The sequence below is a fragment of the Lathyrus oleraceus genome, chromosome 5 (assembly GCF_024323335.1).
Source record: "Lathyrus oleraceus cultivar Zhongwan6 chromosome 5, CAAS_Psat_ZW6_1.0, whole genome shotgun sequence".
In the NCBI taxonomy this organism is placed as follows: Eukaryota; Viridiplantae; Streptophyta; class Magnoliopsida; order Fabales; family Fabaceae; genus Lathyrus; species Lathyrus oleraceus.
In genome coordinates this window covers 229,112,119-229,139,584 of record NC_066583.1, presented here as the reverse complement: position 1 = coordinate 229,139,584, position 27,466 = coordinate 229,112,119, and the positions used below count along the sequence as shown (strand labels likewise).

At 34.4% G+C, this 27,466-nt stretch overlaps 2 protein-coding genes across 3 annotated transcripts; one reads left to right on the top strand and one right to left on the bottom strand.

Moving 5' to 3' along the window:
* Positions 1-221: 221 nt before the first annotated feature.
* Positions 222-1,343, top strand: LOC127079902 (uncharacterized). The gene is made up of 2 exons (XM_051020255.1): positions 222-976; positions 1,073-1,343. The coding sequence occupies exons 1-2, from the start codon at positions 222-224 to the stop codon at positions 1,341-1,343; spliced, it is 1,026 nt and encodes a 341-aa protein (XP_050876212.1).
* A 4,811-nt stretch (positions 1,344-6,154) lies between these two features.
* Positions 6,155-25,663, bottom strand: LOC127083193 (uncharacterized). 2 transcript variants are annotated; one of them, XM_051023445.1, is made up of 31 exons: positions 25,487-25,663; positions 25,079-25,198; positions 24,665-24,822; positions 23,814-23,858; positions 23,583-23,661; positions 23,402-23,475; positions 22,475-22,581; positions 22,078-22,260; positions 19,956-20,159; positions 19,155-19,365; positions 18,991-19,062; positions 18,567-18,913; positions 18,087-18,279; positions 17,587-17,965; positions 17,181-17,511; positions 16,674-16,854; positions 16,415-16,555; positions 16,023-16,284; positions 15,465-15,923; positions 14,232-14,695; positions 13,384-13,520; positions 13,099-13,280; positions 12,603-12,983; positions 12,213-12,338; positions 11,898-11,963; positions 9,976-11,795; positions 9,600-9,879; positions 8,417-8,686; positions 7,692-8,222; positions 7,462-7,603; positions 6,155-6,932 (listed from the first exon to the last, which is right to left on the bottom strand). In XM_051023445.1, exons 1-31 carry the CDS (start codon positions 25,553-25,555, stop codon positions 6,676-6,678), a joined length of 8,271 nt encoding a protein of 2,756 aa, XP_050879402.1. In that variant the 5' UTR covers positions 25,556-25,663; the 3' UTR covers positions 6,155-6,675. The 2 variants fall into 2 exon arrangements, with proteins under 2 accessions (XP_050879402.1, XP_050879404.1); XM_051023447.1 differs by having other exon boundaries at positions 17,181-17,508.
* Between the last annotated feature and the right edge of the window lie 1,803 nt (positions 25,664-27,466).

Below are 27,466 nucleotides of genomic sequence, written 5' to 3'. Positions count from 1 at the left end.
AAGTGGGAATATGTCTTTCTGAGGAATTATAGCAACTAATGATGTTAGGTATTTACTGTTTAATAATTCAAATTATTAAACATTTGAGAGTATGCTCTGATTGGTCAACAAATAATAGCTATTTCTCTTGCAACAAGCGTTACCTCTTCCATCATTTCAACTTTCAGTCACGCAAGCATTCTCTCAAAGAAACTTTTCATTTCGCCTCTAAGATATTCATCATGTCTCAACAATCCAACTCATCTTCCTCCAAGAACATGTCTGATTCCTCTAGCTCTGAGCCATGCAACCCTAACAGAGAAGATCCTGTTGTTGACTCTGCGAATACCTCACATGCAAGAAGACCTAAAGAAACTGTATCAGGCTTCTCCTCAGCAATCGCTCTTGAGGAACAAACCAGAGAAGGTTCCAGGTATGTTCACAATGCCATTGCCACTATGGTGACTGGAATACTGTCTGGTAATCATAAGGTCCTTGGGGTTTCCATTCCCTTAAACACTATTGAACCTGATAGTGTTGCTTATCAAGAAAATATTGAGTCTTTAGGAAAGAATATCTCTGATGATGTTGAGCAAAATGATGCTCATAAGGAGTCAAATGTTGACAAACCCTTAGATAATATGGTTGGTGAGGAAGTTCATGTCACTCATGATGTCAGTAACAACCCTAACTGTGAGGCTGAAACAGTAGACCTGGAGGAGTTTTCTGATAATGAGTTGTTGTCCTCAGTCGTCCCTAGCATAGCCAAAAGGGTTAGGACTAGGAGAGAAAAGAAAATAGTGGCTCAAAGGTCCCCCAGAAAGAAGATTGATGTTCCAACCTCTTCCAATACAAAGGTGGCAGTCGAGAGTTCCCTCAAGAGGAAAGTTCATGGTCCAACAAAATCTTGGAGCAAAGGGGTGCCCAAGAAAAAGAAGACCAAGTCTGTTGTTGTTGAGTCTGACTCAGATGTTCCATGTGATGTCCCTGACACTCTGTCAAAGAAGAAGCCAACCACTAGCAAGCTTGCAGCTAGTGTCCCTGAGGTACCAATTGACAACATATCTTTTCATTTTGCTTCAAGTGTAAACAGGTGGAAATATGTTTATCAGAAGAGGCTGGCCTTGGAAAGGGAATTAGCTCAGAATGTCCTGGAATGTAAGGATATTATGGACCTTATTCAAGAGGCTGGTTTAATGAAGACTGTGACTCAGTTCTCAAAGTGCTATGAGATGTTGGTAAAGGAATTTATTGTCAATGTGTCTGAAGAGTGTGTTGATGGGAAGTCTAAGGAATTCAGAAAAGTGTATGTGCGAGGCAAGTGTGTCTCCCTCAATGATCAACAAGTATTTGGGAAGGCCTGATGTAGCTCAACCTGAGCTTGAGGTGACTGACAACAAAATCTGTCAAGTCATCACTGCTAATCAAGTCAGGAAGTGGCCTTTCAAAGGAAAGTTGGTGGCCAGCAAACTGAGTGTCAAGTATGCAATGCTGCACAAGATTGGAGCTGCTAACTGGGTGCCCACCAATCATAAATCTACAGTTGCTGTAATGCTTGGAAAGTTTATATATGTTGTTGGAACCAAAGCCAATTTTGACTATGGATCCTATATTTTTGATCAAACTTTGAAGCATGCAGGAAGCTTCAGTGTGAAGGGGCCTATAGCCTTTCCTTCTCTCATCTGTGGTATTATTTTGAATCAGTTTCCAAACATCTTAACAGAGAATGATTCCGTGAAGAAAAGAGACAGCCCTTTGTCCTTCAATCATAAGTTGTTCCTAGGTACCCATGTTCCTGACATTGTCATGACAACAGGTGAGACATCACGTGTAAGCAATCAACCAGGTAAAGCTGTTGTCATTGCAATGCTCAAAGAAACTTGTAAGGAGTTAGAGGCAAGGAAGCTGAACTTGGAAAAATTGATTAGCAAGTTGGAGATGACTGAAGGTGATGTGCTTGGTGAAGTTGCTGCTGCTGCAGAAGGAGCTGAAAGACAAGGTGAAGAGGGAGAAGCAGATGCCAATCCTAATGATGGCACAGATGATGATGCTGACTCTGAGTCAGATGACTAGGACATTTCCTGTGTTTCTGAAAATTGTGTGTAATTTTATTTTGTTTGGTCTGTAATTTTAAGTGTTGCTTTGGCAACATTTTTGACAAAAAGGGGGAGTAACACATGTACCCCATGACAACAGATTTGTTTGAACAGATTTGTTTGAAGTTGAAGATCCTCTAAGCAAGAGGTTGTGTTGCTGTTTGTTGTTTGCTGTCTACTTGTGCTGCTGCTGTTTGAAGTTTAACTTCTATATGTGATGAGTGTATTAGCTAATTTGATTCTCTGCTTGGATGTGTACTTTCCGCTGCTGTGAACTCTATTGTGATGCCAAGTTGTTTTAGCCAAAAATTTGCCAAAGGGGGAGTTTGTAGATGTTTTTGATTGGCTACATTTTATGTTAAAACACTAATTGTACTCTGATGTCATGATATGCTTGAGTAGTATGCTGCAGGATTATCTAATACAGGATTTACTGAATGTCAAACTGAATGTTATGACATTCATCCCTGACAACAGATACTGAATTATAGGCCAGTTAGTTTTTCCTGGTATAGTTCAGTATTTATTTCAGGCTGCTGTTTCAGGAAACTAACAGCTGAGCTAGAATTAAGAGACCTAGCATATAGCCTATGTTCTGGACGTCAAACTGAATGTTATGACATTCATTCCTGACAGCATGTGCTAAAGTGTAGGCTAGTTAGTTTTTCTGTTATCATTCAGTATTTATCTCAGGCTATTTTTCAGGAATCTAACAGCTGTGCTAAAATCCAGGAAACTAACAGCTGAGCTAAAAGTAAGAGACCTAACAAATAGCCTATTTGTTAGCACCCTAATATGTGGAAATTAGGTTAACTTGCTTAACCTTAATTTTAGGAAATTCAAGTACAAGGCCCAAGTGTTGCAGTATAAAAGGATGACAATCCTACTTTAAGCAACTAAGGGGTTTGAAGTGTGAAGAATTAAATACATCATTGTATTTCCTAGTTGTACGTTTTATTGTGTCTTGTATTAGGTTTTACTTGTGAGCCAAGCAACTATCACTTAGATGATTGCATTAGAATAGGGTGTTCATTGAGTTGTAATTGTTGTGTCACTCTAAGCTTGTAAGCGTGAGTGTTGTGTTTCTTGATTAAAGCTTTTAAGCACAATCAAGAGTTGTTTGAAGTATAACTTCGCCATTGACTTTAAACTTATTAAAGGTTGTAATCACTGTGGTGATTGAGGGGGAGTGAGTAGGAACTCAGGTCTTAGTGTAGATTGAAATTACATTGGGTAGGTATTAAGTGATAGGATTAAACAGTTGGTTTAAGTCCTGAATTAATACCTCTTATAGTGGATTTCCTCCCTGGCTTGGTAGCCCCCAGACGTAGGTGTGTTTGTCACCGAACTGGGTAAACAATTCTCTGTGTTATTTATTGCCCTTTACATTTACCTTTTGTATACATTCCTGTCTGCGCAGAATTGGATGTCATAACATCCAGTGTGACATTGATAGTCTGTTACTAGAATTTCAATATGGAAAGAAGGACACTTCGATGAAGTTTATGAGTCTCTTGTTCCTTGCCTTAGCGGACCGACACCAATGGCAAAATGAATGTGCTTCCTTGACATGGGTCACTTCATAGCATGTGCGTATGATAGGGTGTGTATTGATCTTACACGATATGGTTCTTCAGAAACCTTTTTCCTATTGCGTACCTGCCTTCCTCAAAATCCAAATGATCGTATTATGTGTATTGAGCGGGTTTCAAAATCAAAACATTTTGTTCAAGTTTACTTGTAACTGAGATGGTCCACAATTGTCTACAGCTTCTATAAATTAAGGTGTCATTGTTCCTTATTTCATACAAACTGAAAATGTCACAAATAAACATCAACTGGTATGTCGCAAATGTCTTCTGCTCCAACGGAACTCCCGGGCAAAACTTAAGCTCACCGAATACACATCTCTTGTAGATATTATAGACGAAATCTATTATCTGCTACCTTACAGAGACAATCGAAGAATTGTGAAGTTCGAGTACCATTCATCGTCGATTGACAACAGAGGGAAGATTGAGTTCAACGACTTTGAGCTCAAGACGAATGTAGATGTAAGGGCTATGCGGAACACCTTTTTCCGTTTCGAAACAAAAGTTCCGCTCGAGTTGAATGTCGATTCCAAGATCGATCGAAGATATTCTTAAGATGTTGAAGTGTCCGTCTGAATATTGAAGTGTAATGTTGCATTTTATGTTAAAATCATCTATGTAATGCTTATTTTATGTTATGAATGTTAATTTTATTTTATCAAAATACATATTTGTTTTTGTTGTCTGCTTACGATTTTGGTTTGCAAATGTTCCGAAAATACATCTACGGAAATATACCGAAGATTCATCTCAAAAATTAAAAAATTTAACTTATAGGACGTCACTTAAAATGGTCTATGTAAAATGTTTATTTGATATGTTTGAAGATATATCTCCAAAAACTAAAAACATTTTAGAAATTGCATGTGATTCATAAGAAAGATAGGGTTTCTTATTACATTTTATTCAACCAATTAAGTAGGGGAAAACTCTACTACTATTTTTCTTCATCCAAATAATATCAATTCACCCAATCAATTTCTCACCCTACATTTTCTTTTAGCTATAGTTGAATAATTATGTAGTAAAAGCGTAAAAAATTTAATCACTTGCTATAAAAGTCATCTTACCATATTATTTTTCTATTAATATATACCATCAAAAATATGTTGAAGCAAATAACTATTAGGATAATAAATTGAAAAAATCAATGATATAATTTGCTATCTATATGCATATAATATAAATCATTAACTTCTTTATCAATTTTATTTATCATTTATATTACTTACAAGTGAATGTAATCACTTTTAAATAATTATGGACAATTAAAACAAAATCTCATATTTAACTATTTAAAAAATCAAAAACTATTTAGTCTCAACAAAAAAATTAAATTAGTTAAATTTATCATCAATTATAAATCATTTAAAACGATATTAATTATGTTAATTGAAAAATGCTTGTAACCAGCAAGAACTTTAACGAACAATAAAAAACCATAGGATGAAATGAGTCAGTACCGCTTTCCTGTTTTCTTTCTTCTATGTATTTCATTCCACCTGTAGATTAGTATGTCGGCAAAATTCGTTTGTGAATTGTTTGTGCTATACGGCAAGTTCATGTTAATTTAATAAATAATTAGCTTATAGAAAAAATAATAAATAAACTTATATTATAACATTTTTGAAACAAAATAGTACTCATTATCATACTACAAGTTTCATTTTTTTATTATAAGTGGTTTTTATATTTTCAGTGTTAAAAAAATTATTATTGTATAAAAAAGAAAAATTACGAAGAATTTAATAAAATTATTTTTCATGTATAAAAAACACAAATAAAAAATTGATAAAATAAGAGAATAATAAATGTTTTTTAGTACAATAAAAAAAATAACATGAATAATTTGTACTTAGAATTTAACACAAATTTCCCATCACAACTTACAATAAAAAAACAAAACACTTAATATAGACTTTAAGAAAATACCTCGTCATAAATCCATCTTTTAATTAATACGACGTGACATATTGATTGTTATTCTACAAGAAGTGTCTCTATCTACTTCAAAGGTAAAGACCCACTCAGAGAAAAAGCCAGGAAAGTAAGAGTTTTGAAAGCAAGATTCACTCTGGTTCTTTATAGATGTTGATATTTTAGCAAATAAAATTATCCACGTCCTACAACATTGTTTACAGAATTTTAAAAACAATACCCGAAATTCCCAATAAAAACTCAAAAATTTAAGAAATAAAGATTTTGAAATTTTCAAAAATTCTAATAAACTACAGAATTATAAATAAAAAAATTGTATCAAAGATTTAAAGATAAGCTACCGAAAATTAAATCTATTACTGAAATTTTGAATGATCTATCAGATATTTCCTTCGCACTTTTGACTCAAATTTTTGACTCAAATTTATCCATGTTAAAAGACATAGAGTGGTCCATAGGGTGATCCACTATTTGATTTGTATGGTTTAAAAAACTCAAAATTTAGTGTTTCCTTTTTAGTCATTAAAGTTAAAATGGTTACATACTACATTTTAAAATGCATATCTGTAGTTAGCAGGTAAAATTTATTAAACATATGTTTTACATTCAATTGGTACAAAACTAAGTGCCTATTTTTCATCCACTACAAAAATTAAGTGCCTATTTTCATTCACTACAAAAATTAAGGATACACTGAGGGGTTTAAGAAAAGAAACATCAAAACCTGTTAAAGAATATTCTCCTCCTTGTGCTATCCTTTTGTATTTCTTTTTTCCAATCCTTAAAAATGTACAACGGTAACACTAGGAAATACCCAAAAATCTTCAGACAGAAACCTTCAGGACATGAGACATACATACTAGTATCAACCATTTTGCTCGTGATCTTCAAAAAACTCCGAACCCACTTGTTTTTCTTCAAACAAGCCAATGACAACGAAAGCAATGCCTATGAATCTCTATAAGATGGTAAGATTCTTGTTTTTACTAAAACCTTGACACAAGCACTGAAGGCTCCAATGACAACGAAAGCAATACCTCCGGGACTTTGTACTAACACCCCTCCCACAATCAACGATTCCATCTCCCCATCTTCAAAGTCGTAACCTTTCTCTTTTTATTGGCACGATGTTTGGCAGAGATTTTCAATTTCCTTTTGGCATTTCGCATCGGATTGATAACAGCCATGAGCTTTTCTTCTTGTTTCCTCTTATTTCTTTTTAAACCAAGGTTCTTCCTGATAAGGTTATAAACTTGCACAAAGTTTTGAGTACCCATAACATTCTCTATTTTCCCACATGTGTCTTCTGCCAACTTTTTGAGATCATCTGGTAAAGAACAATCATACTCAAAGCTGTTGGACAGTGATAATAGGAGGTGGAAAAACTAAAAAAATATGACATGAAAGGAGGGATTGGTAAAGATAAAACTAGGAAAAAATCGAGCAGAGAAGCATTTGTCTATTAGACATTATCGCTGGTTATTCCCAAAAGAAATAAAGAAATTAAAAAAAATATTTAAAAAAACAAAGAAAAGATACAAGATAAACAAAATCTTCAATAAAAAGCCCTGAGATCAGGATAGGATCCTGATATATGACACAAGAAATTATAGTATGCCACATTTATTTAGGAGGTCCACTAGTTTTGCACTTTTGCCTACCCCCGTAAGACGAGCATTTCATGTTAGTAAGATGAGCATTTCATGTTAGTAACATGAGAGGATTTTGAACCACAGATAGAACAGTGTATATAATCTTTTTCTATGCCAAGCAACAGAAATCCTCCGGTAAAATGGATATCTAGCAGACTTGGCATATATCTATACAGGAACTTTAAGAGGGAAACAAGAAATTACCAGCTACCACTTTTCCAGCAAATCCTTCAGAGACTTTATATAGAGGTAACAGGACTACATGTGCATAGTGCAGGCAGTCATCCATGCTACTAATCTGTATCTGTGCCATAAGTTTCCCAAAACTGTTGAAGACTATTTCCATCTGTTAAATAAGAAAAATAAGAAATAATATTATTCATGCACAGTGGTCAAGACTAAAGAACATATACGCAATGGGATCGATTACCAACCTGAATAGCATCTGTTTGAAGAGCAATTTTGCCCATTTTCTTGAGTAATAACGATACAAGTATATGTTGGGTGTTCTTAACAATAAGTTGACTACTGTCTTCACATACAGAGGAGGTAAGTGATGAAGACATGAACATGCTTCTTCCTTTTCTTGCATTAATCAAGTCAAAAGCTTTGAGAAACCGATTCTGCTCATTCTGCTCAAGAGTAGACCAGAATGCGGATGGATCTATACTGGCAGTTTGCCCCAATAAAGAATAGACAGCACAGATAGCAAAGACAATATTCTGGGTCATCAGGTCGCTGTCAGCATCATCTATGAGTGGCATTTTCAATTGGCAGCAAAGAGAAGTGGCTATTAAGTATAATCTACTAGGAGTCATCATAAAATAACTACTTAAGGAGCTTTGATGATTTTCTCTGTTGGCATCTGTTACACGTGCAAAGTATAGAGCTATGAGACGACCTGATTTGTTGCGTAACCACGAGTGTGGGTGCAACAACATCTCACAAATTGCTACCCATATATCCTGAAATATAGGTAAAAGAAATATGTCAGTGTGCTCGTTAAGAAGTGGAAGTAATTGGAAAAGTTTTTATCAATAAATCGTGTATGTTCATTAAAGAGCGGGAAAGAACTGTCTCCAATCAGCAATATGCAGCTACAGACACCGCCAAAGAAATCCAAGTCTGTATATATTTAACACAGTACAACAAAATTTACCTCTAAATCCTTTGCAAAGCATAAGTCGTGGAATTGATGAATCATCTTCTCTAGCATAACTAAAGAATAGTATGCCTCCTTCCAAAGTGGAAGGATGGATTCGGACTCAAAGCTCTCTTGCCTGTTTGTGACTGCGTGTATAGCAGACTGCAAGATGCGACAAGTCACCGGCAAGATACAGTCTATAGGTCTTTCTTTTTTTTTGAAAGGCATACAGTCTATATGTCTAACAAATTCATTCTTTGCTACCTCAATCAGCAACTCCAAAACCTGTATAAGCCATTTCAGAGATCAAAAACAGACAGAAAAAAAACTATGCTAAGATAATTTTAGTGTTTGAGAAAAAGCGAGAAAAATAAAAAACAATGAAAAGATTGGTTCTAAATTCTTACTACTGCATACCCTATGGAAAACTAAAGCTGTTGTGATTCTAAGGTCAAATTTGTTGTTTAGACACCAGCTCTCAAAAATGTATTATTACTACACACACACACACGCGCGCGCTAACAGAGCTCTTTCTCCATTAGATTGCATTATGTGTAATTCTAGTTTCTAAACAGCAACCAATATAATATAATGAACAAAAGCCACTATCATTTGGATTTCTTTGATGAGTCTTCGAAGTTTCATCTAAATTTAGAGCATTTTCTTTCCAATTTGTCAATGGAAGAAGTGAAGAGATCATTTATGCCAATGTGGCACCTATTTTGTTCTTTGGGTATTTGGTTGGAAAGAAATGCTTGTATTTGCAGGGTTATGCCAATATCGTACCTAGTTTGTTTTTTGGAGTATTTGGTTGGAAAGAAATGCTTGTATTTTCTGGGGTTTATCGCATCCATGTCTTTGCTATGGGCTAAGTTTGTTGTCTGCTGCTTAGCAGCTCCACCTATGGTCTCCTCCAAAAAGGTGCATCTCCAGGAAAAGTGAAGATGTATGGGGGTTGCTCATTAATGGCTCTTTAATTTCAACTGTCTGTAATTTTAGGGAATCTTTCCAGGAGAAATGATGAGGTATTGGACATATCTCTAGTCGACAGGGATGTCACAACAACTACTGAAGTTAAATTGTAATTGTTAAAGACTCCCACGTCAAATGAGTATGGCTCAACTCACATCAATATGGTATTCAAGTTTTATGATTTCTAATCAATTTATGATTCACAGGGCAATTTAGAGAGAAATACCTGTGCGGCAGCACCCCAGAGTTGCTGCTTGTCACCCAAATACCAAGAAAGAGCATATTTAAGAATAGATTCAAGTGATTTGGTACTAACAGAACCAATGAGCTTCTTTATAGCAGCCCCACTCATAGAACGAACAATATTATCATTATCATTTGCCAAGCAAGCCACCAAATGGAGAAAAAATGTCTGTGATTGCTCGTCCAAAACATTTGTTGGAAATTTGACTATAATAGCATGAAGCATTTCAAGAACAGATTCCCGCCCAGTCGAATGTTCATACCTGTAAGGATAAAACATCCATTGGCCTAAAATCAATCTTCAAAAAATGAGAAAGAAAACTATAATATTAATAATCAAGAACACACTGTGCACTTACCTCAAATTCGAGAGCAGGAAGTCAAGATGTTGTTGCAAGCGCTTTTGTGAAAGTCGATAATCAAGCAAAAATTGCAATAAAATTTTACTGCATTTCTTGCGAATAGATTCCATTTGACTTGTCACCATCAATTCAGCAACCCTAGTAACAATATCATATATCTCAGGTACAACCAGCTTGCGGTTGACAATACCCTTTAGAAGTGAAAGGGCCGCCAAAGAAGGATTTCTTTCAAGGTCCAAAAATATTGGAAGCTGAATTAGTATATGTATTTGGTCTGGGGTGAGAGAAATCTCAGTGTTTCTCAAAAGCATAGTCAGCAATGTCAAACATGACTGCATTAAAGGACTGATAGAGTTCACTGAACTTTGGGCAATATCCAGTACAGCAGACTTTATTCTCTCAGCATGTACTTGAAGAGATGGTAAAGGCAATTTTACCAGTACAGTAAGGCATCCAAGAGAAGCAGACAATATGTCCTCGTACTTCGAGGACAAACCATCACTTAATAGCTTGACAAAAGGATCTAATAAGGATAAGGCATTTTCATCTTTTACACCCTGTTTCAAACCCTTCATACGTTTATGTAATATTCTAATACCAAACACTGTTATCAGATGTGAGCATAATAAGCCACTAGCAACTACACGGCCTGAAAATATTTTTTTAGCATTAGTACGCCTATCCTTATCTTCCAATTTTGTCAACTTATTCTCATGCCAACCAATTTCATTCTTTAAGCCATCCTCAACAATGCCATAAATAAAGACAAATAGATCAGTCTGATCTACAGATGGATTGCTTTCAATACCAGCAGCTATACTATGCAACATATTTTCCAATCTTCCTTTTACATTTTGCGAGACATGTTTCTTCAAATGAGCAGTCACTGGTGCAAGCAGCTTTAGCGCATTGTTTTTGAATGTTACGTTTTGGGCCACCAATTTCAAGCTCTCAAATGACTTTTTCTTCTTTGTTTCCTTCATTTTTGAAGCTATCTTTTCCACCTCCTTCTGTTCGGCAACAGCTCCAAAAATGTCATTCTCTATGATAGAAAGGAGATCCCCCAAACAGTAATCTATCTTTCCACTAAGTGCACTTGAAAGACACTTGGACAAAATAAAATTCAGTGTGTATCCTAGGACATGAAGTTCATATCCTCGCTTTAAGGTAGATCGCAAAACCTTAACAATGAATTGCAAGTATTCTAATCCAAGTTCTTTCAAACAAGTAGCCAATGCAGACCTAGCTTCATCACGAATGCTTTCTAGACGACTCTTTAAGAAGTTTGAAATTCGATGAACGATTGTTGGAAGATATGTGTCCATCATATCACCTGGAAGTAACTTAAGTAGTTTCAATGCAGCAAGACTGATATTTACATTGACCTTTTCTGAATCAGAATCCATCAGCTTTTGTATTTTAGGAAGCACAACTTTATAGAGGCACGTCTGTATATCTGTGTTCACATCAGACACACCAAAGTTTCTTATATTAACTGAAGAAACAATGTCACTTATCCCCATGTCAGAAACACCAACCAAAGCTTTCTTAGGTTCTTCAGTGTGAGAAAGTTCTGAAAAGTGAAATTTATCCAAAATAGAACAAATGAGGCGTATAAAGAGTTTCTGTTTGTCTGGACTTCTGGATGCTCCCTGAAAACATTTGTCCAATAGTGCATAGTATGACTTCCATCCCATCTGACCAGCTACAGAAGCAATGGTCTCGATGCATGCAGTTTTCATATGGTCAACCTGTCCTTCTTTCTCATCAAACAACATGTTGAAGAAGAGTCGCATGAACACTTTTTCAGTGATAAACTGGAATAAACAATAAATAATTAAAAACCAGTCACTATGTGCTTATCAAAAAACAATGATCACTAGGAATGATGCTTTTACTTGTGAAGTTAAATTTACTACCTCTGACAATTTGTTTGTACTTATTACATTTCTAAACAGCGACAATGCCTTCACTCTCTTACGGATCTGCAAAATCAAATTTACTTGTGAGATGTTTTGCAATCAATTTTAATAACTCAACCAAAAGTTATGGCTAAAATAACAAGACAATGAGTCTGAAAGCGTTTCTGACTAAAATAAGGAAAGGCGCAGAAATACACATATAATGAAATGTCTGGAATAAAATAATGTATATATATGTAACAGATGACAGAGGCAACCAAGAGTAACAACAAATAGGGAAATTACTTAGATTAATGGTAAACATAAACCTACCACTGAATCGGTTATATTGTCAAAAAAATTTGCTTCACCACCCTCATTGCACAGAACTGTGAGTGATTTAAGGTTTGACACATCTGGAAGCTTCAAAGCCATTTGACTTAACAACTTCATCCATCCCTGCAATGAGATCAAAAAGCATATGAACATAAAGGATATAAACAATCTTTTTCATGAAATTTATGTTCACATTGTCAATCATAATTAACTGTGTATCTACGTCAGTATCATTCCAACAACTTTGCCATGCTTGGAAATAGGAATGGCAACTATTTGTCAAACTAGACATGGAATTGAGTCTGAACAAATGCAGATATAATTACATATAACTTTCATACAGTACCCAACTCTGAAATATGATTTATAACATGAATTACCATGTACCTTCCTAACAGAAAGTGGTCCATCCATGGCATCTGCCACATGCTTCAAGAGAAATTTCTTTGTAATGCGCTGAATGCATGATTTTGTCCAACAACTATGAGTGTTTTGCATTACAGTCAACTCCTGTTCACTGCTTACCACTTGCAAAAGGATGAGTGCAGAAAATTCAACAAAAGATAGCAATGAACTCTGAGCATTATAAACAAAAGTTGTTTCTTCTGAGGACATGTCAAGCACACAGTGTGATAAAATAAGTGATGCATGTTCCACTCCAACATTTCTAAAGAAATCGGTATTGATATTTTTGTAGGCATCCAAAATAACATCATGATCAAGCCAACCCAAACTAGATGTTGCATTCAGCTGACGAAGAAGTTTGGCCTGCACCCCAACAACAGAGCAGGAAAATTAGAACAGAACACAGAATGTAGAATGTATTTGTCAGAAAGTAATGTGTTGATCAAGAGACACATTTAGAAAAGAAAGCAACCAGTACCACCAAGAGTACAGATGCATCAGATGCAACAAGAACATCAAGAAGTTCACATATCCTCAAACGCATATCCAACTCAGACGAAATATATAAAGGAGAAACAGCACTCAAAATTTTAGTGGTGCTTCCATTTCCTAATATGGGTATGATGTTTTGAATGACTTGCAAGACCTCAATACAAACATCTACAATATAGCAAGAAGAACTTCAGTATCAATATAAACATTAATTAGCTTAAAAAGAAAAGGATGATAATAAAGCAACTGGAAATATTGGATGTTCTCTCACCAGAACTTTGTTTTTTCATTTCCAAAAATGGAAGCAGTGTGTCCACAAACCGCTTGGCAAACTCTGCCTCCTTGATGTACTTGGGTAAAAATTTGAAAATTCTTATCAATGTCTCGCCAGGAGATTTGATCAGTTTTCTGTCCAAGGAAAAAACATGGGTCAAAACATTTCATACTCAAGCCCCAACTCCTCAGTTTTCAGTGCAATCAGACAAGGCTTCCACCTAAGCATATGATAAAAATGACATGTTCCAACATTTTCCAAATACGCAAGTATTTATTTAATCTTGTTATTTCTTCCTATAATTTGATTGAATTCACCCACTCCCCTGCTTTGCCCTGGGAACCAAAATCTTATAAATTACATAATGCAAATATATTTTCCCCCTTCAATCCAAATCTCAGTTAGATAGAGATGTCAGCTGTCAAGGATATCTGTGACCAATAACTAACCAGAAACTGAAACTTAATCCCAGATTGTGCAATGCATCTAACATAGACCGATCGTCAGTAAAAAGTAAAGCTCTTTGTCATAGAGAATGAAAGCAATCAATTTTTTATGAAATAATTGTTGAACACATTAATGAAAGGACATTTAGTTGTTCGTTTTCAAATAGGTCTAGACATTCAAAATCGGTCCAGATTACACTAAATGCAAGACTCCAAAGGCTCTCCGAGGCTCTCCCTAGACATGATTTTTTTGTCTTTAATAAGATACTTGGCTCCTTATGACAAAAATCAAACTTACTTGCCTCCTGCTATTTAACATGCAAACTACATGGTTAAAAGTTAAAACAATTACTTCAGACACTAAACTTGTGAGAGCACAAGCAGATAAAAACTAAATACCTCTTGGATGCATTATCACTTTCAAATAAACAACAAATGCTGTCCATAAGCACTTCAATATTTGAAAGTAAAACTTTATGGGCAGAATTGTCTTCATAATCCAACTGATTGTCAAGGCTCAACAAGTTCTCTACAAACTTTAGAACACAATATACAATAGCTTCAGAAGCTGAATTTACAGAAAGAATGGAAAATATATCCGGTATGAGACTTTCTTCCCGGCATAATAGTGCTACAAGTTTATGGTTTGCACTCATGGCCAGAAAGCAAGATAGCAGTGAACTTGGTTTCTCACTACTGGCAGCCTCCTGTTTGAATTTATCCACCAGGGGTTTTACAGAGGAAAAGAATCTGTCCCACATATCAGAACCAAATTCATGATCCTCATATTTATTGACAACATAGGAAACAATTTTCAGGCACAGAGATCTCATATCCTTGAGCTGATTTGAAGAATTGCCAATCTGCACAAACAATATGTTTATGGATAGTAAATTGCTTAATCTAGTGTTTTAGAAGCTATCAACAACAATACAATGGATAACAATGAAAAACAACAAAAAAGCAATAGAAGATTAGGATAACAAAACAAATAAGACATTTATTCATAAAATATTGATAAGAGAGGTTTAAATATTTCTAACCCATGTAATATACATCTATTTCCATTTGTCACTATCAAAACAATTGTTGATTATACTTCCTATATGCTTGTGATCTCTCAATGTATTTATTATAAAGGGCGTTATTTCAACAAAAAACAGGACATCTAAATTCAACAATAATTTGAATGGTTAATGATGTTAAAATACATAATTAATCACATCTGATAAATGGTTAATAAATATAAAAAGGTGTCACACTCATTAACCATCCACATAACATAATTAAGCATGAATTTAAATGGTTATTAAGCACAATTTTCAGGTATATATTTGAATAGAAATTGTTGTTAATAGATATGTATATTTGAAAACCTGGAAAATCATGTATATTGCACAACTTGAATGGTTATAAATTTGTGGGGACTAACAACAAATATCATGTATTAGGGATTAAAAGGTTATTTTAGTCTAGAATAATATACCAGCATTATGGCTAAGTGAACATTGAAATACATGCTTCTCACTATTTAAACCAACATATACTCCGAAACAGCAATTTCATCCTCAAGTTCGTAAACATAAATAATGTGCTACACAAAATTTGCATTCGGTGTGAACAAAACATTACCAAAGTTTGATTTTCCACCACACTTTCCTCACAAAAGGAGTTTGAGCTGGGACTAGATTTGTGTTTGTCTGAAGAAAGTCCATTTAGTTTTAAATTGCCAAGACTTGAAGTGCAACTCTCCAACACTCGAACAACACACCCCACCAGTAAATCAAGAAAGGGTCTAATATGCAATTCATCAAAAACTCCAACAACATCTTCTATGACATGCAAGAAGCCGTATTTCTTTTTCCAGGATAAGGTTGCAACATTGTCTAAAGTAAAATATTCTAACAAAGAAGACGCTTGAAATTCACTAGTGCAGCCTATAGGTAAAGTCCAAAACAAGTTAGCAGGCCCATCGGTTTTCTTTACTATTTGCAAAGGTTTTATCAGTAATGCAAAGAAAAGAGGCAGCTCAGTGATATCAAGTTCAGCTATGAAACTCAGAATAGCTTTCCGATGACAAATACTTGCTTTCTGTCAAAATGTAGAGAAAATACTGTCACTCAACCAAGCTAAAAGGGATGACAAAAGACAGATATATCAAACAATCTCAGAAGTTTGAATTCAATCTACCTTTCGAGATGCAAGTCCTTTCAACTTTCTTACTTTTGGCATCAAAAGACGGATAACCAAAGGCACAAGATATGGTCGGTGAGATTCTTGAATCATTTTAGATTCTTTGGATAAACTCCATGTAGTTAGTTCCTCCCTTGTAATTTTGGAACTAATCAAGTTTCTCAGATGCTCAGTGTATGGTAAAAAGTAATCATCTTTCCAGTTTAATAGGCAATCCAGAACTCTAAACTGTATTTCAGGATCGTCTTCTTCAATAAGCCTGTCATAAAATCCCAAAAAAAAGGGGGGGAAGATGTTTAAAATTAGGGACCACCATGTTTATCTAAGTTACTAAAAGGAAAATAACTTTGCAGTGATGTACAAGATACACAATCAAATTGCATCTCAACCTATTCTGCAGAACCTCCTTAATAAAATGGCTTAAGTAAAATGACTTGGGATTTTTCATAAGTTTCAACAAGTTTAGCCACTCCTTCAAGATCAGCGTCCACTCCTTTCCTTTACAAGCATGAGAATCAAACAATCCCACACTGCAATTTCATTTTTGTTAAGAAAAACAAATTACAAACCATGGCAATTTAAGTGAAACACTGAGGAAAACCAATGATAAATTTCAAAATCATGGAAAAGGATTTAGCAGATACTTACCTTGCAAGATCAAGAGTGTTGTATCCTAAGAACTTCAAAAAAAGAGGAATGAATTGCCGAGAGCGAGGTTCAATAACAGTTGGAATTTTTTGTAAAGCTTGCAGCAATAATGTCAATATTGTTTCGGATGGTGTGCTATCAGATTCAGGATAGACAAATATTTTGAAACAGCCGAGTAAACCTGAGGAACAAAATCAACTGATTACCAAAACAACACAATGGTAGAATAATATAAACAGGAATTTTACATGTTAGAAATATAAAAAATTTAAAGAAAAACATTACAAAATTTAACACAAATATAAACTTTTTATATAGGTTGTTACAAACTAAGCCAAATATACACTGATTAAACTACTTATAATTTTACATAGTGGATTTAACTCAAGCAAAAATCACCAACCAATGAACAACAAAATATACTTAGGTAAGACATTATGTGAACAAAAAAAATGGGAAGGAGTAAGAATGAACTCAATATATGAAGTCAATGAACTTGAAACATACCAGCTGGTTGATCAACGGATGCCCCACCGGCACTGTTAGAGGTCTCTCTTATTGCTAGACATCTTTCCAGATAATCGATAAGGGTATCCCACACAAGTGAAAAATGTAGGCTAACCAAGACCGAAAGGCATTCTAATACAGGATTCCAGATATCGCTAAATCGGTTATTCAAGATGCCAAATAACCCACTCAAAACAAGAGGTGCGTACACATTAGTAATCCTTCCAGCAGATAGGTCCATCTGTATCTTGGAAATCAATCGTTGGATAGTTTTGCTTGTAGAAATTGAAACTGGAGTTGTTTCAATAGATAGTAGAACCAGCAGAGGCTGCTATTTCACAAAAATACAGTCATACTAAAACTCAGGTTAAAAAAAGGTAAAGGCGCATAACTTAAAGATACATACATTATTTCCTGTGTTATCCACAATGGAAGTTAAGGAAGCTTCGATTTTCCTTTTCTTTGCAGCTGACTTATTTCCTGTGTTATCCACAATGGAAGTTGAGGAAGCTTCGATTTCCCTTTTCTTTGCAGCTGACTTATTTCCTGTGTTATCCACAATGGAAGTTGAGGAAGCTTTGATTTTCCTTTTCTTCGCAGCTGACTGATCCATCGAAGAATTTTCCTCACCCAAAGATTTGTAGTGACAGAGTATTTTAAGAGTTGAAATTCGAACCTCCTTCTCTGAATGGCACAAATTATCACCAAATGCTGCCACTTCCTCTGCAGTCATTTCTTCAAGTTCTGGATGGTACATTCTACACCCAATGTCTTCCAAAGAAGAACTATAATATATAAAAGTAAGAGGGATATTCAAATACCAAGGAGTACCGATAAAATAGGGGCAATTTGACAACTAAAGATTGAAATATTTAAAACATAGTTAACTTCAACATATCCACTTACCCATACTTGCTTTCCAAATAACCAGCAACAGCCGACAAGACGTGTGAAGATGACTTGTATCGTTTGGCAAAAAATAAGATCTTTTTGGTTTCATCAGCTCCGAGGTTACTGCCGTTGCATAATCTGTTGTAAGAACTTAGTAAAGCACCTATAATGCTTTCCCATGCTTTTTTAGACGTATCTACAATGTGGTCTTTAGATAAAAAAGAGAATAAGAAAATAAGAAATAATGTACAAAGTCTATCAGTGTGAAACACATGCAGATTAGAAAAAATGAGTAAAGCATCAAAAAGATTCAATCTACAAACCCACAACCATATATTTTATTTTTTAGTATGGCCCAACCCATTTAAAAATCACAGCAAACCTAATATAATTGCCAAAAATGAAAACCAGCTTTAGTATTACTCAGACACAAGGTTCTACAAAACTACTGCTCATAAAAGAAAATCATATTTGAATCGAGAAAGGGTGGAATACCAGCTTTAACGGTCAGAAGCTGATCTACCACATCCATAAGATGCACCAACAAAGATGGAACGGCGTCAACAATAGACATATGAGAATAGCAGTTCACAACTCCCCACAGCAGTGCCATCTTTCTTTCATCAAATTCACAAGAAATGTCAGAATGTGCAATATCATTTATCATTTCAATCCAAGAATGGATAGTCCCTTGCAAATGATTGCATATCCTAACTAATGCGTCTGCACTTTCTCCGTCTACAAAGTCTGAGTCTCGCATATCCAAATGCATTTTCTCACAGAAGGATTTTAATAGATGTATGACCTCCTCCTCTGAAATCTCCATTAACTCATTTATTGCACTAAAAAACAAGCAGATAAGTCAAATAATATATCCAGAATACAGAACAATGATTTGATCATGTGATTCAAAGGTTACCTTATAACATTACTTTTGAAAGCAAGTAAACAGAAATCCTTCTGTAGCAGTTTTTTAATGAAATGTAGCAAACTGGAACAGGCTCAAATGTGTCACAAGAGAGTATTGAAATAAGTTAAACAGAATGTTTAAATCAAGAGTACACCGTTTGTCTCAGCCATTACCTTGAGCTTTGTGATTTGAAAATTGGAGCCCACTGGGAAGCACAATCAGGTATCATTGATTTGCTGTAACTACAGAGTCCGTCGAGAGTAGCCAACATTAAGTTCAATACTTCACCAACAAAGCATGTATCTTCTTGTGACTTGGTAACACCCAAAGGTGTGATATATGAGCGCACAAGTAAGAGGACGAGTTCAAGCATAGGCTTATAATCTGCCATATTTAAGGAAAGTCGAAATTAGTGAAAAGCATGTGGACAACTAAAGCAACTTACTGAAGAAACTGTGTAGTATCTTGAAATAAAATATATTAAATTACACTGAAAAACATTGTGACAATACGCTTTTGAGAAAAATGGGAATATAAGAAACAAAACAAAACTAGCATATAGCACTTGAACTGCCATCACACATTATTTTTAATTGCCCATTAATATATGAACTAGTCTTAATATGTAATGAAGATTATCAAAGAAGTACCAAACAAAAGCATATGGCATGAAAACCTGAAGTAATAGTATCATTTGATTCACGCAAACTGCAATCACCATGGAATCAATAGCTCTAGTCCTACAGATGCCAAATGTGTGAAGGCCTACTCATATGCCTGAAGGGTAATTCAACCCAGAGAATGTGGGAATACTCAGGGTAACTCAGTTTAAAGAACAAAGAGAAAACTAAACACTAGAGAAGACTCCCCAAAGAAACGCAAAATTTAATTTATTTATCCAATACTGGTTTGTCACCAGCTTACTTGAACAGATAAAAAGGAATATTTCATTTGCATAAAGTATTGTAACTTACCAGACACCTTTTGCCCTTTTTCCACCTCTATGGCTGAGACAAGCACAGATAAAATGCATCTTAAATGCCTGATGTTTCCAGTACTAACACACTCATGCACTTCCTTATATAAGCAACTCCATACCAAATTCAACTCTTCAGGCTCCATTGTCTCGCATAATTTCTTAAACACGGTTTTTATGATGTCCAAAATGGTTTTTGACTCTGAAATGAAGCAGAAGAGATAATCAAACAATGTAATCTAACACATTACAAATCATGTAGAAACATAATTATATTCACAAACAGCAACATCAGGTGACAGATAACAACAAATGAAGGTCCAAAGACAAGGAGACAAGATGAGCTGGTTAAAATATCTAATCATTTTTAGAGATTGAAGAGTATCATACAAGAGACAAATATAATAAGCAAAATAGAGTCCATGCAACAATCAATATCTGATCACTTAAAGGAATTTAGAACGCTCGAGTTTCTATATAAAAGAAATTGTCCTGCTTAGGCTAGGTCATCTAAATGATGTGCATCTGTCTAGCACTTACTTCTGGCTTTTACTAATTTAATGTTAAATCGTAGTTATGTTTCTTGCTTTTCGGCATGGTCTGTCATTTGCCATCAATAACACTATTGTAGTGGTGCGCCAAATAATATCGGCGTCAGGGCAGAAATTACAAACATTATCCAACAGAGATGAGATGGATTATGCATGTAGTTCAAATCCCCGTAAATGCATGACTGTTGGGTCAAAATCTTAATTTATGACATCTTAATTACTGGCAAATTTCCAATCAAACTGTCAAGCCACTAAGTTACAGTATTTAGGTATTGATCACGTCATGATGTTAATAGCCTACTGTAGTATATGCTATATTGATAAGCAACTCACTATGCTATGAACATGGGAAGTTATTTTGATATGCACATTAGTGACATTACTATATGCTACGGTAACAATAGTATGGTAAACGCCATAACCTTCTTAATATTTAATCAGAACGGGGGTTTTACAGTAAGTGGTGCTATAACCCCAAAATCACATCACTAATTAGCACTTTCTGACATTACTCAAGCCCTTCAGTACTGCCAGCAAAAACTAGTTGAGGTACGCATTTGTTCTGTCTCTTATTCTTTGTTCTGCGTCCTCGTACCATATCATCTTCTCTTGTCTTTCTTGCCTGTTTTGTCTCTATACTTGACTTCCTCCTTATCTACTCTCTTCTCTTCAACTCTACTTTTTTTGTTCCGCGAGTGTGCATGGTTTTGCAACTTTTACTTTATTATATTTCATGTTTGGAACCTTATCATATCTTTTGTTCTATTGCATATTCAACAATATTGGTGGTTTTGCAGCTTTTAATCAATTTTGCTCCGAAATCCTTTTTGGTTCCAATTTATTCTCACACTTTGTTGCATACTCCTTTTCAGGTCTAGTTTGTTTTATTTGGAAATGGTGTATCATCAAATAATAACATAACAATAACTACCTTTGAAATAACTTCACTACACATTGCACTACTAGCCATAGCCATGGTCCTGAACACCTGTCACTGCACGAGCATTATTCCCTGACAACTTAATTAGGCCTAGAATAGCCCTATTTTTATTTATAGGTCTTGAAGCACTAAATCAAGCAACAATAAAATCTCCCCACACCTGTTCATAAAGTTGTTTCATAACAAATTCAGTGTCTCCTTTATGATAGCATCTAATTATAAACCATGTCTAACTGCTCAAGATATTATCCCATTTTTTCCACTACTGCTTCTAAAATGAAGTGATCTCTTCTTTGTACATGAAATTAACATATTCAATTTCATCCTTGGACCTTGTAACACTAAGCCACGGACTCCACAGCAGATTTTAAGAATCCCATTGTCCAATCTTAAGAGTCAAATGGAGAAATCTAAATACTTTTTTTATAACTAAGCCAAGACAAAGAAAAATTCAAATGCTCAAAAATATATTCCTGAAGATCAATCAAATACCCATGTTCTTTGTATGTTACTAATATCAAGTAGTTTAGTTACTTCAATCGTATACAAAATGAACATAGTCTATGATCAGAATCTTATGAAATAATAGAAAAGTTGAATTGTTATTTTTTACTATAGAACAAGCTTGCCTTGGTCGGCTCCATCAGCAATGGTATAAATTGTTTCACTTGTCGATAACTGTAACACTCGCTCTGCTTTCGAATGGAGCCTTGATGAGTAACCTTTCATGATATTATAAAGCAATAATCCAACACCAGACTCTCGGCATGGAGACGGCTCCTTCACTGCCTCGGCGATGACACATCTAATTCCTGTCCAATCAAACAATATTACAAGCTTTATAGCCCACCCAAACTAATAAAATCATTAAATCAAAGAGACAAGGACAGAATTAATTCAACACCGTGAGGCATTTTGGAATAGATGTATTACAATATGGAGATATTGATTAAACATGTGAACAAAGACAAGAGAGTCGGCGGAGGAAATATATACACAATGAAAAACAATCAATGACATCAATACCTATTTTGAGCTGCTCATATGGGGCCTGTCTCAAAACAAATGACATTGCCTCTGCCATGAATTCTCGAACATATTCCTTCGGATAATACCTCAATTTTGATGTGGCCCTTCAAGTATCAATCAAAGAAACATAGAAGAATCAGACTTGTAGTTGGCTAAATTAAGCAAAACAAGCAATTATCCTTTGAGACTAGATCAGTTGGTAGGAACATTTGTTAGCAAGTTTCCAGTAAGGGTTTCAACATCCCTTGGTGTAAACATCCATTTCCTATTCCAATTCCCCTTCCTTCAAATTGTTATTTTTATCTTCTATCATCTACAGCAAAAACTAATGATAGGCAAGAACTGAGAAATTACACTTCTGTCAACACTTGTTTAAACTATATTTCAAGTTCCACCCTTAGTGCTTCACATTTACTTGGTCAACCTAGGCCAGCATCACAATGCAATACCATGGCCCATATGTCAGTATAGTTGTGCTCCCCGTTCAAATATCATACTTCGTAGCCATTTTAAGGAAATCTGTCTACATCAAGGCCATTCCATGATTTCCTCGTGTCTCTTTGGGCTACATTAAGATGTTACCTTTTTTTGTAACAAAACCTACATTAAATTATCTTTTTGTTTGGTAGAAATTGTGATTTATAGGGCTTCACCTAAATCTAATTTATGCATCATTTACAGCAGTTTCTAAAGTGAACTACTTGTTTATGCATGCATGTTTAAACACGGAAAGCGAACACAGCTCTCAGCTAATTCACCCAACAAATGAGATAAATGTGTAAGTGTTCAGTCCTTGTCCAAACCTCAGCTATGCAAGTCAATCCTTGGATGTTAACAAAGTGGTGCAGGAAATTACTCTCTTATGAGTTAAACTCGTAAAGAAAGTAAAAACAAAACTTCAAAAAAATAGACTATATCACTCACTTAAGGACTTCTGATGGGTTTTGTTCTAGATATTTCTTTAGATACATCATAATATATGACCATGACGTGAAGATCTGCATGAAAATGAACAGTATCATAATTCACACTGAATAAAGGGAACTAACGAATGAGAAATGAACAATATCTTAGTTAAGAAAATTGCCAGATTGATAGACTATACCTGCTCAATTATATCTGGCTCCCTATCAGCACCACTTTCTAGAAGAGATGCTAAAGAATCAACAATTCTCGGAAATAGCCTGGCAAAACCCATACCATGGTGAATATGAAAGATGTTAGCAAAAAAGCCCGTAAGGAAGTCATCATTTTTTTTGTAAGAAGAAATTTGGCAAATGAAATTACAGGAAATTCCAAAATAGCCAACATCTAGTGAAAGCGATAAGCAACTTACGGAATAAACTCCTCTAGAAGATCTCTAGATAAAGCTGCAATTAACCTGAAAACAAAGTGTTGAGATTAATTTGCAATAGATCTAGCCAAAAAGAAAGTGCTCATAGTTCAGTTTGGTAACTAATGATATTGAGTTTGCATGTTTTATTTGATTCAGTCTCAATTGATACCTAATAATAAGAGACAGGAATGACAGCATTTGAATTTTGAACCTATTGACTGGCAGGACTAGTTACTTATTGGTTATTGTCTTCCTGCAATACGCCTATCCGATTGAAAATTGATAAAACTATATACATTTTTGTTGCAATAGAGAAATAGAGAAAATTGATCAATTGTGCACCACCCTTCCTTTCTCGATAATTTGTCGGAAACAGATTACAACGGAGCATAAAAATAATAAATATTTAATACATTATCTAGAAACATGGCAATATTGAGCCTAAGATAAAATTATCAGACTTTCAACACTGAGTTCAATCACTCACAGAACTACAGGCCAGTCTTTCTATCAACATATAAATGACCAAAATATTAATGGCCCCACAAAAAAGTCAGAAATGCACGGTAACTGCCGAGGAGAAATAGTCAAGGTACTCCTCATAATCAAAGAAAAGAAAAGATATATAGTAAAACAAAACCAATTTCGTTAAATGGCCAATATATCCGGCCCTATAGCACAGCATAATTTGCACAGACCGCTATTGCTCTTCAATATGCTATTTAGTACAAAATATTGTCAAATTGCAACTATAGCGGTAATATGATTTATTCATTGATATCGTTTCATCATATAATTCACAAACATCCCTACGCAGGCAAAACAAAGTGATTCTCAAATGACTTGCATACCTAAGAAGTGGTTCAAGGGATAGCCTTGCTTTCATGTGCAACCTAGAAAGTAGCTTTGCGATTAATAATTCCTTCTGCAACAGCACCAGGTAATGTGTTTGTGTACAAGTCAAAACTTCTTCATACAATGAGATAAAATCCTCCGTAGTATTCAATTCCTGAATTTGAACAATTAATGAAAATGAGTAATTGTAGTGTAGACAATACAAACATTAATAATCGGGCATACAATTCTATCACACAAAAATCAATTTGGTCTAGTAAGCAATCACTTATTGCCAAAGCAGACAGTTGGTTATCAAAATAGCAATATATGGTTGCTCCACTTTAAAAAGATACAACAATAGCACGCATCCAATAAAAAATATAAACATTCCAGAGCAAGAAATAGAGGAATTGTAAATGAAGGCATACCCTCCATTGCATTAGGCAGTCTCTGAAAAAAGAACCTTCCTTCGGCTCAGCTTTGATCTGTTCAAGACTTCTATACACATCGATTTCGATTTCATCTATTCTTTGAGAGAATGACTTATACTGCACATACAATAAATTTATAATTTAAAAAAAAAACAGTTAATAAAAAGTGTGTGAGAAAAATCTTTCAACTACAACTATAACTGATAGCTACTTAATCATGTTTTAAGCAAAATTTAACAGCTAAATAACGTGATACATATCAATTTTAAAAAAACTTCAACAACGCAGGGTTTAGGGTTTTAGCAATTTCGGCAACGGGCTAAAATGGGGAAATTTTGCTAAAAAATTATGCATAGTGTTGCTTGATGTTTTGAGGTAGCGGAAGAGAGGGAGGTGGAGGCTTACGACGAAACGACCGTGGCCAGGGGCATTGTTGAGAGCCTTGACGGCTCGAGCGTGTGACGGCGTCGCCATGTTGGTGGAACAGGGTGTGGAAGTTGCAGCAGCAAAGGTTGAAGAGGAATTCAGAATCCTACTAGAGTGGAGTAGTAGGGGTTTGTTGGAGAGGAATCATGACTCTGTAATTGGGCCGGGCCCGTTAACTATTGTGGGAACTTTACCTGGTGGGGTGTTGTTTACTACTATAACGCCCAATAAGATTTTTTATTTCATCAAATTTAATTATGATATGCTCTATGGAGCATAAAAATCAAATCAATTATACGAATCCAAATATTTATTTTAGTTCAAATGCATCATTTTCTCATCTATATTTTTCCTTTATAATGTTTTGGTTTTTTTAAGTTTTGATTTTTAAAAATTGATCCTAAATATCATTTTAGAATTTGAACTCTAGTTTACAAGAATAAGTTTTTATAATTTAAAATTGTATAAGGGTTATTAATTATAATATCGACACAATCACGACACAACACACGCCCACATTTAAATAAAATTAACACGGAAAAACTCACAATATGTATTTGTTTTTGACATTTCACATTTCCCATTAAAGAAAATTAGAGAGAATTATATTAAAAGAAACGGTGAGGAGAAAGAAAATAAAAGGAAGAGAACTTGAAATTTTCATCATTATTACTAGTTATCATCATCATTCATTATTACTAGTTATCATCATCATTGTGTGTGTCGTCAATATCCCCTTGTCATCTATCCACTTTTTAATATTTTCAAGTTAGAAGTATATTTTTCTTTTCCTCTCTCTCTTGCATGAGAGTTTAATCTATTTGTTTTGAACTTCAATTTTAATTCGGAGTTTTCTTAAATTAGAATTTAGAATTGGGAGAAAAAATGATTTCATCTTGCATGTATAGTCTAGTTGATTGGTTTGTTATTTTTTATTGATGTGCATAACTTTTTAGGCATAGATTTATTTGAAATGAAACTTGTAACATTAAAAATTAGATAAAATTTGACATGAAACAGACTTGGAAGTGGCTTAGTATTGTTAAATTTTGACTTCGTACATGGATAGTTTCTAGTTAATGATTAAAATTTTGCATTGATGTTGGTATGGTATTTTTGTCACATATTTTTGTGCATTGCTTGGATTAAACTTGATTTTGTTCATTTGAAAGTGTACTTAATAATTTTCGATGTTAGTATTTTAGTTGCATTATATTCCTTTGGGGATTGTTAACAAAAATTGAGTTACATGTTGGTCATTATTTGTTGTCGTGTTTTTTTTCAACATTAATGTTTTATTTTGTGAAATTGTATTAATCGGAGACCTTTCTTACAAAATAAAATGTATATTTACATCTTAAGATTTATAACAAATGATTGTTGACTAAAATCCAATATTATTGTACTCTATTTTGATAAAATAGTCTTAAATGATGTACACCATTAAAAAAAATTGTCACTATTATATGTGACTTTAGTGTATTCATGATTATTAATATCAAATGCTTATTTTAAGATCATGTATCATTTGTATATTGAACTTGGGTATTATATATCATTTGTTAGAATAATATGATCATTTCTATTTAGTTGAACTCTCAGTCTATATACAACGAGACGGGTAAGCGAAAGAAAATAAGACATTGCTTATAGAGTAAATCAGTCTACATCTTATTCACATTTAGACTCGAAGGCCACAATTTTCTTTTGAAAGACAAATTATATTTTAAACACTACTACAAATAATATATTTTATGACAGCGATTTTACCTCACGTAACAAAAACCCTTGGTGTAATACTTGTACCCGTCATGTCTTATTTTTCTTTCTAAAAATACCAATATATTACGTCGGTTTTATAATAAATCGAGGGGTAAACAAGTCCAGGATACATACTTTGAATTTCAACAAGAATAAGTTTTATTTTTATTTATTTAAAAGAGACGTCTTTCTTTTTAT

What these genes read in the sequence shown, in the direction of transcription:
- LOC127083193 (XM_051023445.1), bottom strand. Translation starts at nt 25,555, where the DNA reads ATGGCGACGCCGTCACACGCTCGAGCCGTCAAGGCTCTCAACAATGCC. An exon ending in ACAATATAACCGATTCAGTG is followed by an intron (nt 11,964 to 12,212) that starts GTAGGTTTATGT and finishes TTGATTTTGCAG; the next exon opens with ATCCGTAAGAGAGTGAAGGC. An exon ending in TGCTGGAAAAGTGGTAGCTG is followed by an intron (nt 6,933 to 7,461) that starts GTAATTTCTTGT and finishes GTTCTTTACCAG; the next exon opens with ATGATCTCAAAAAGTTGGCA.
- LOC127079902 (XM_051020255.1), top strand. Translation starts at nt 222, where the DNA reads ATGTCTCAACAATCCAACTCATCTTCCTCCAAGAACATGTCTGATTCC. An exon ending in TGTGATGTCCCTGACACTCT is followed by an intron (nt 977 to 1,072) that starts GTCAAAGAAGAA and finishes AAGTGTAAACAG; the next exon opens with GTGGAAATATGTTTATCAGA.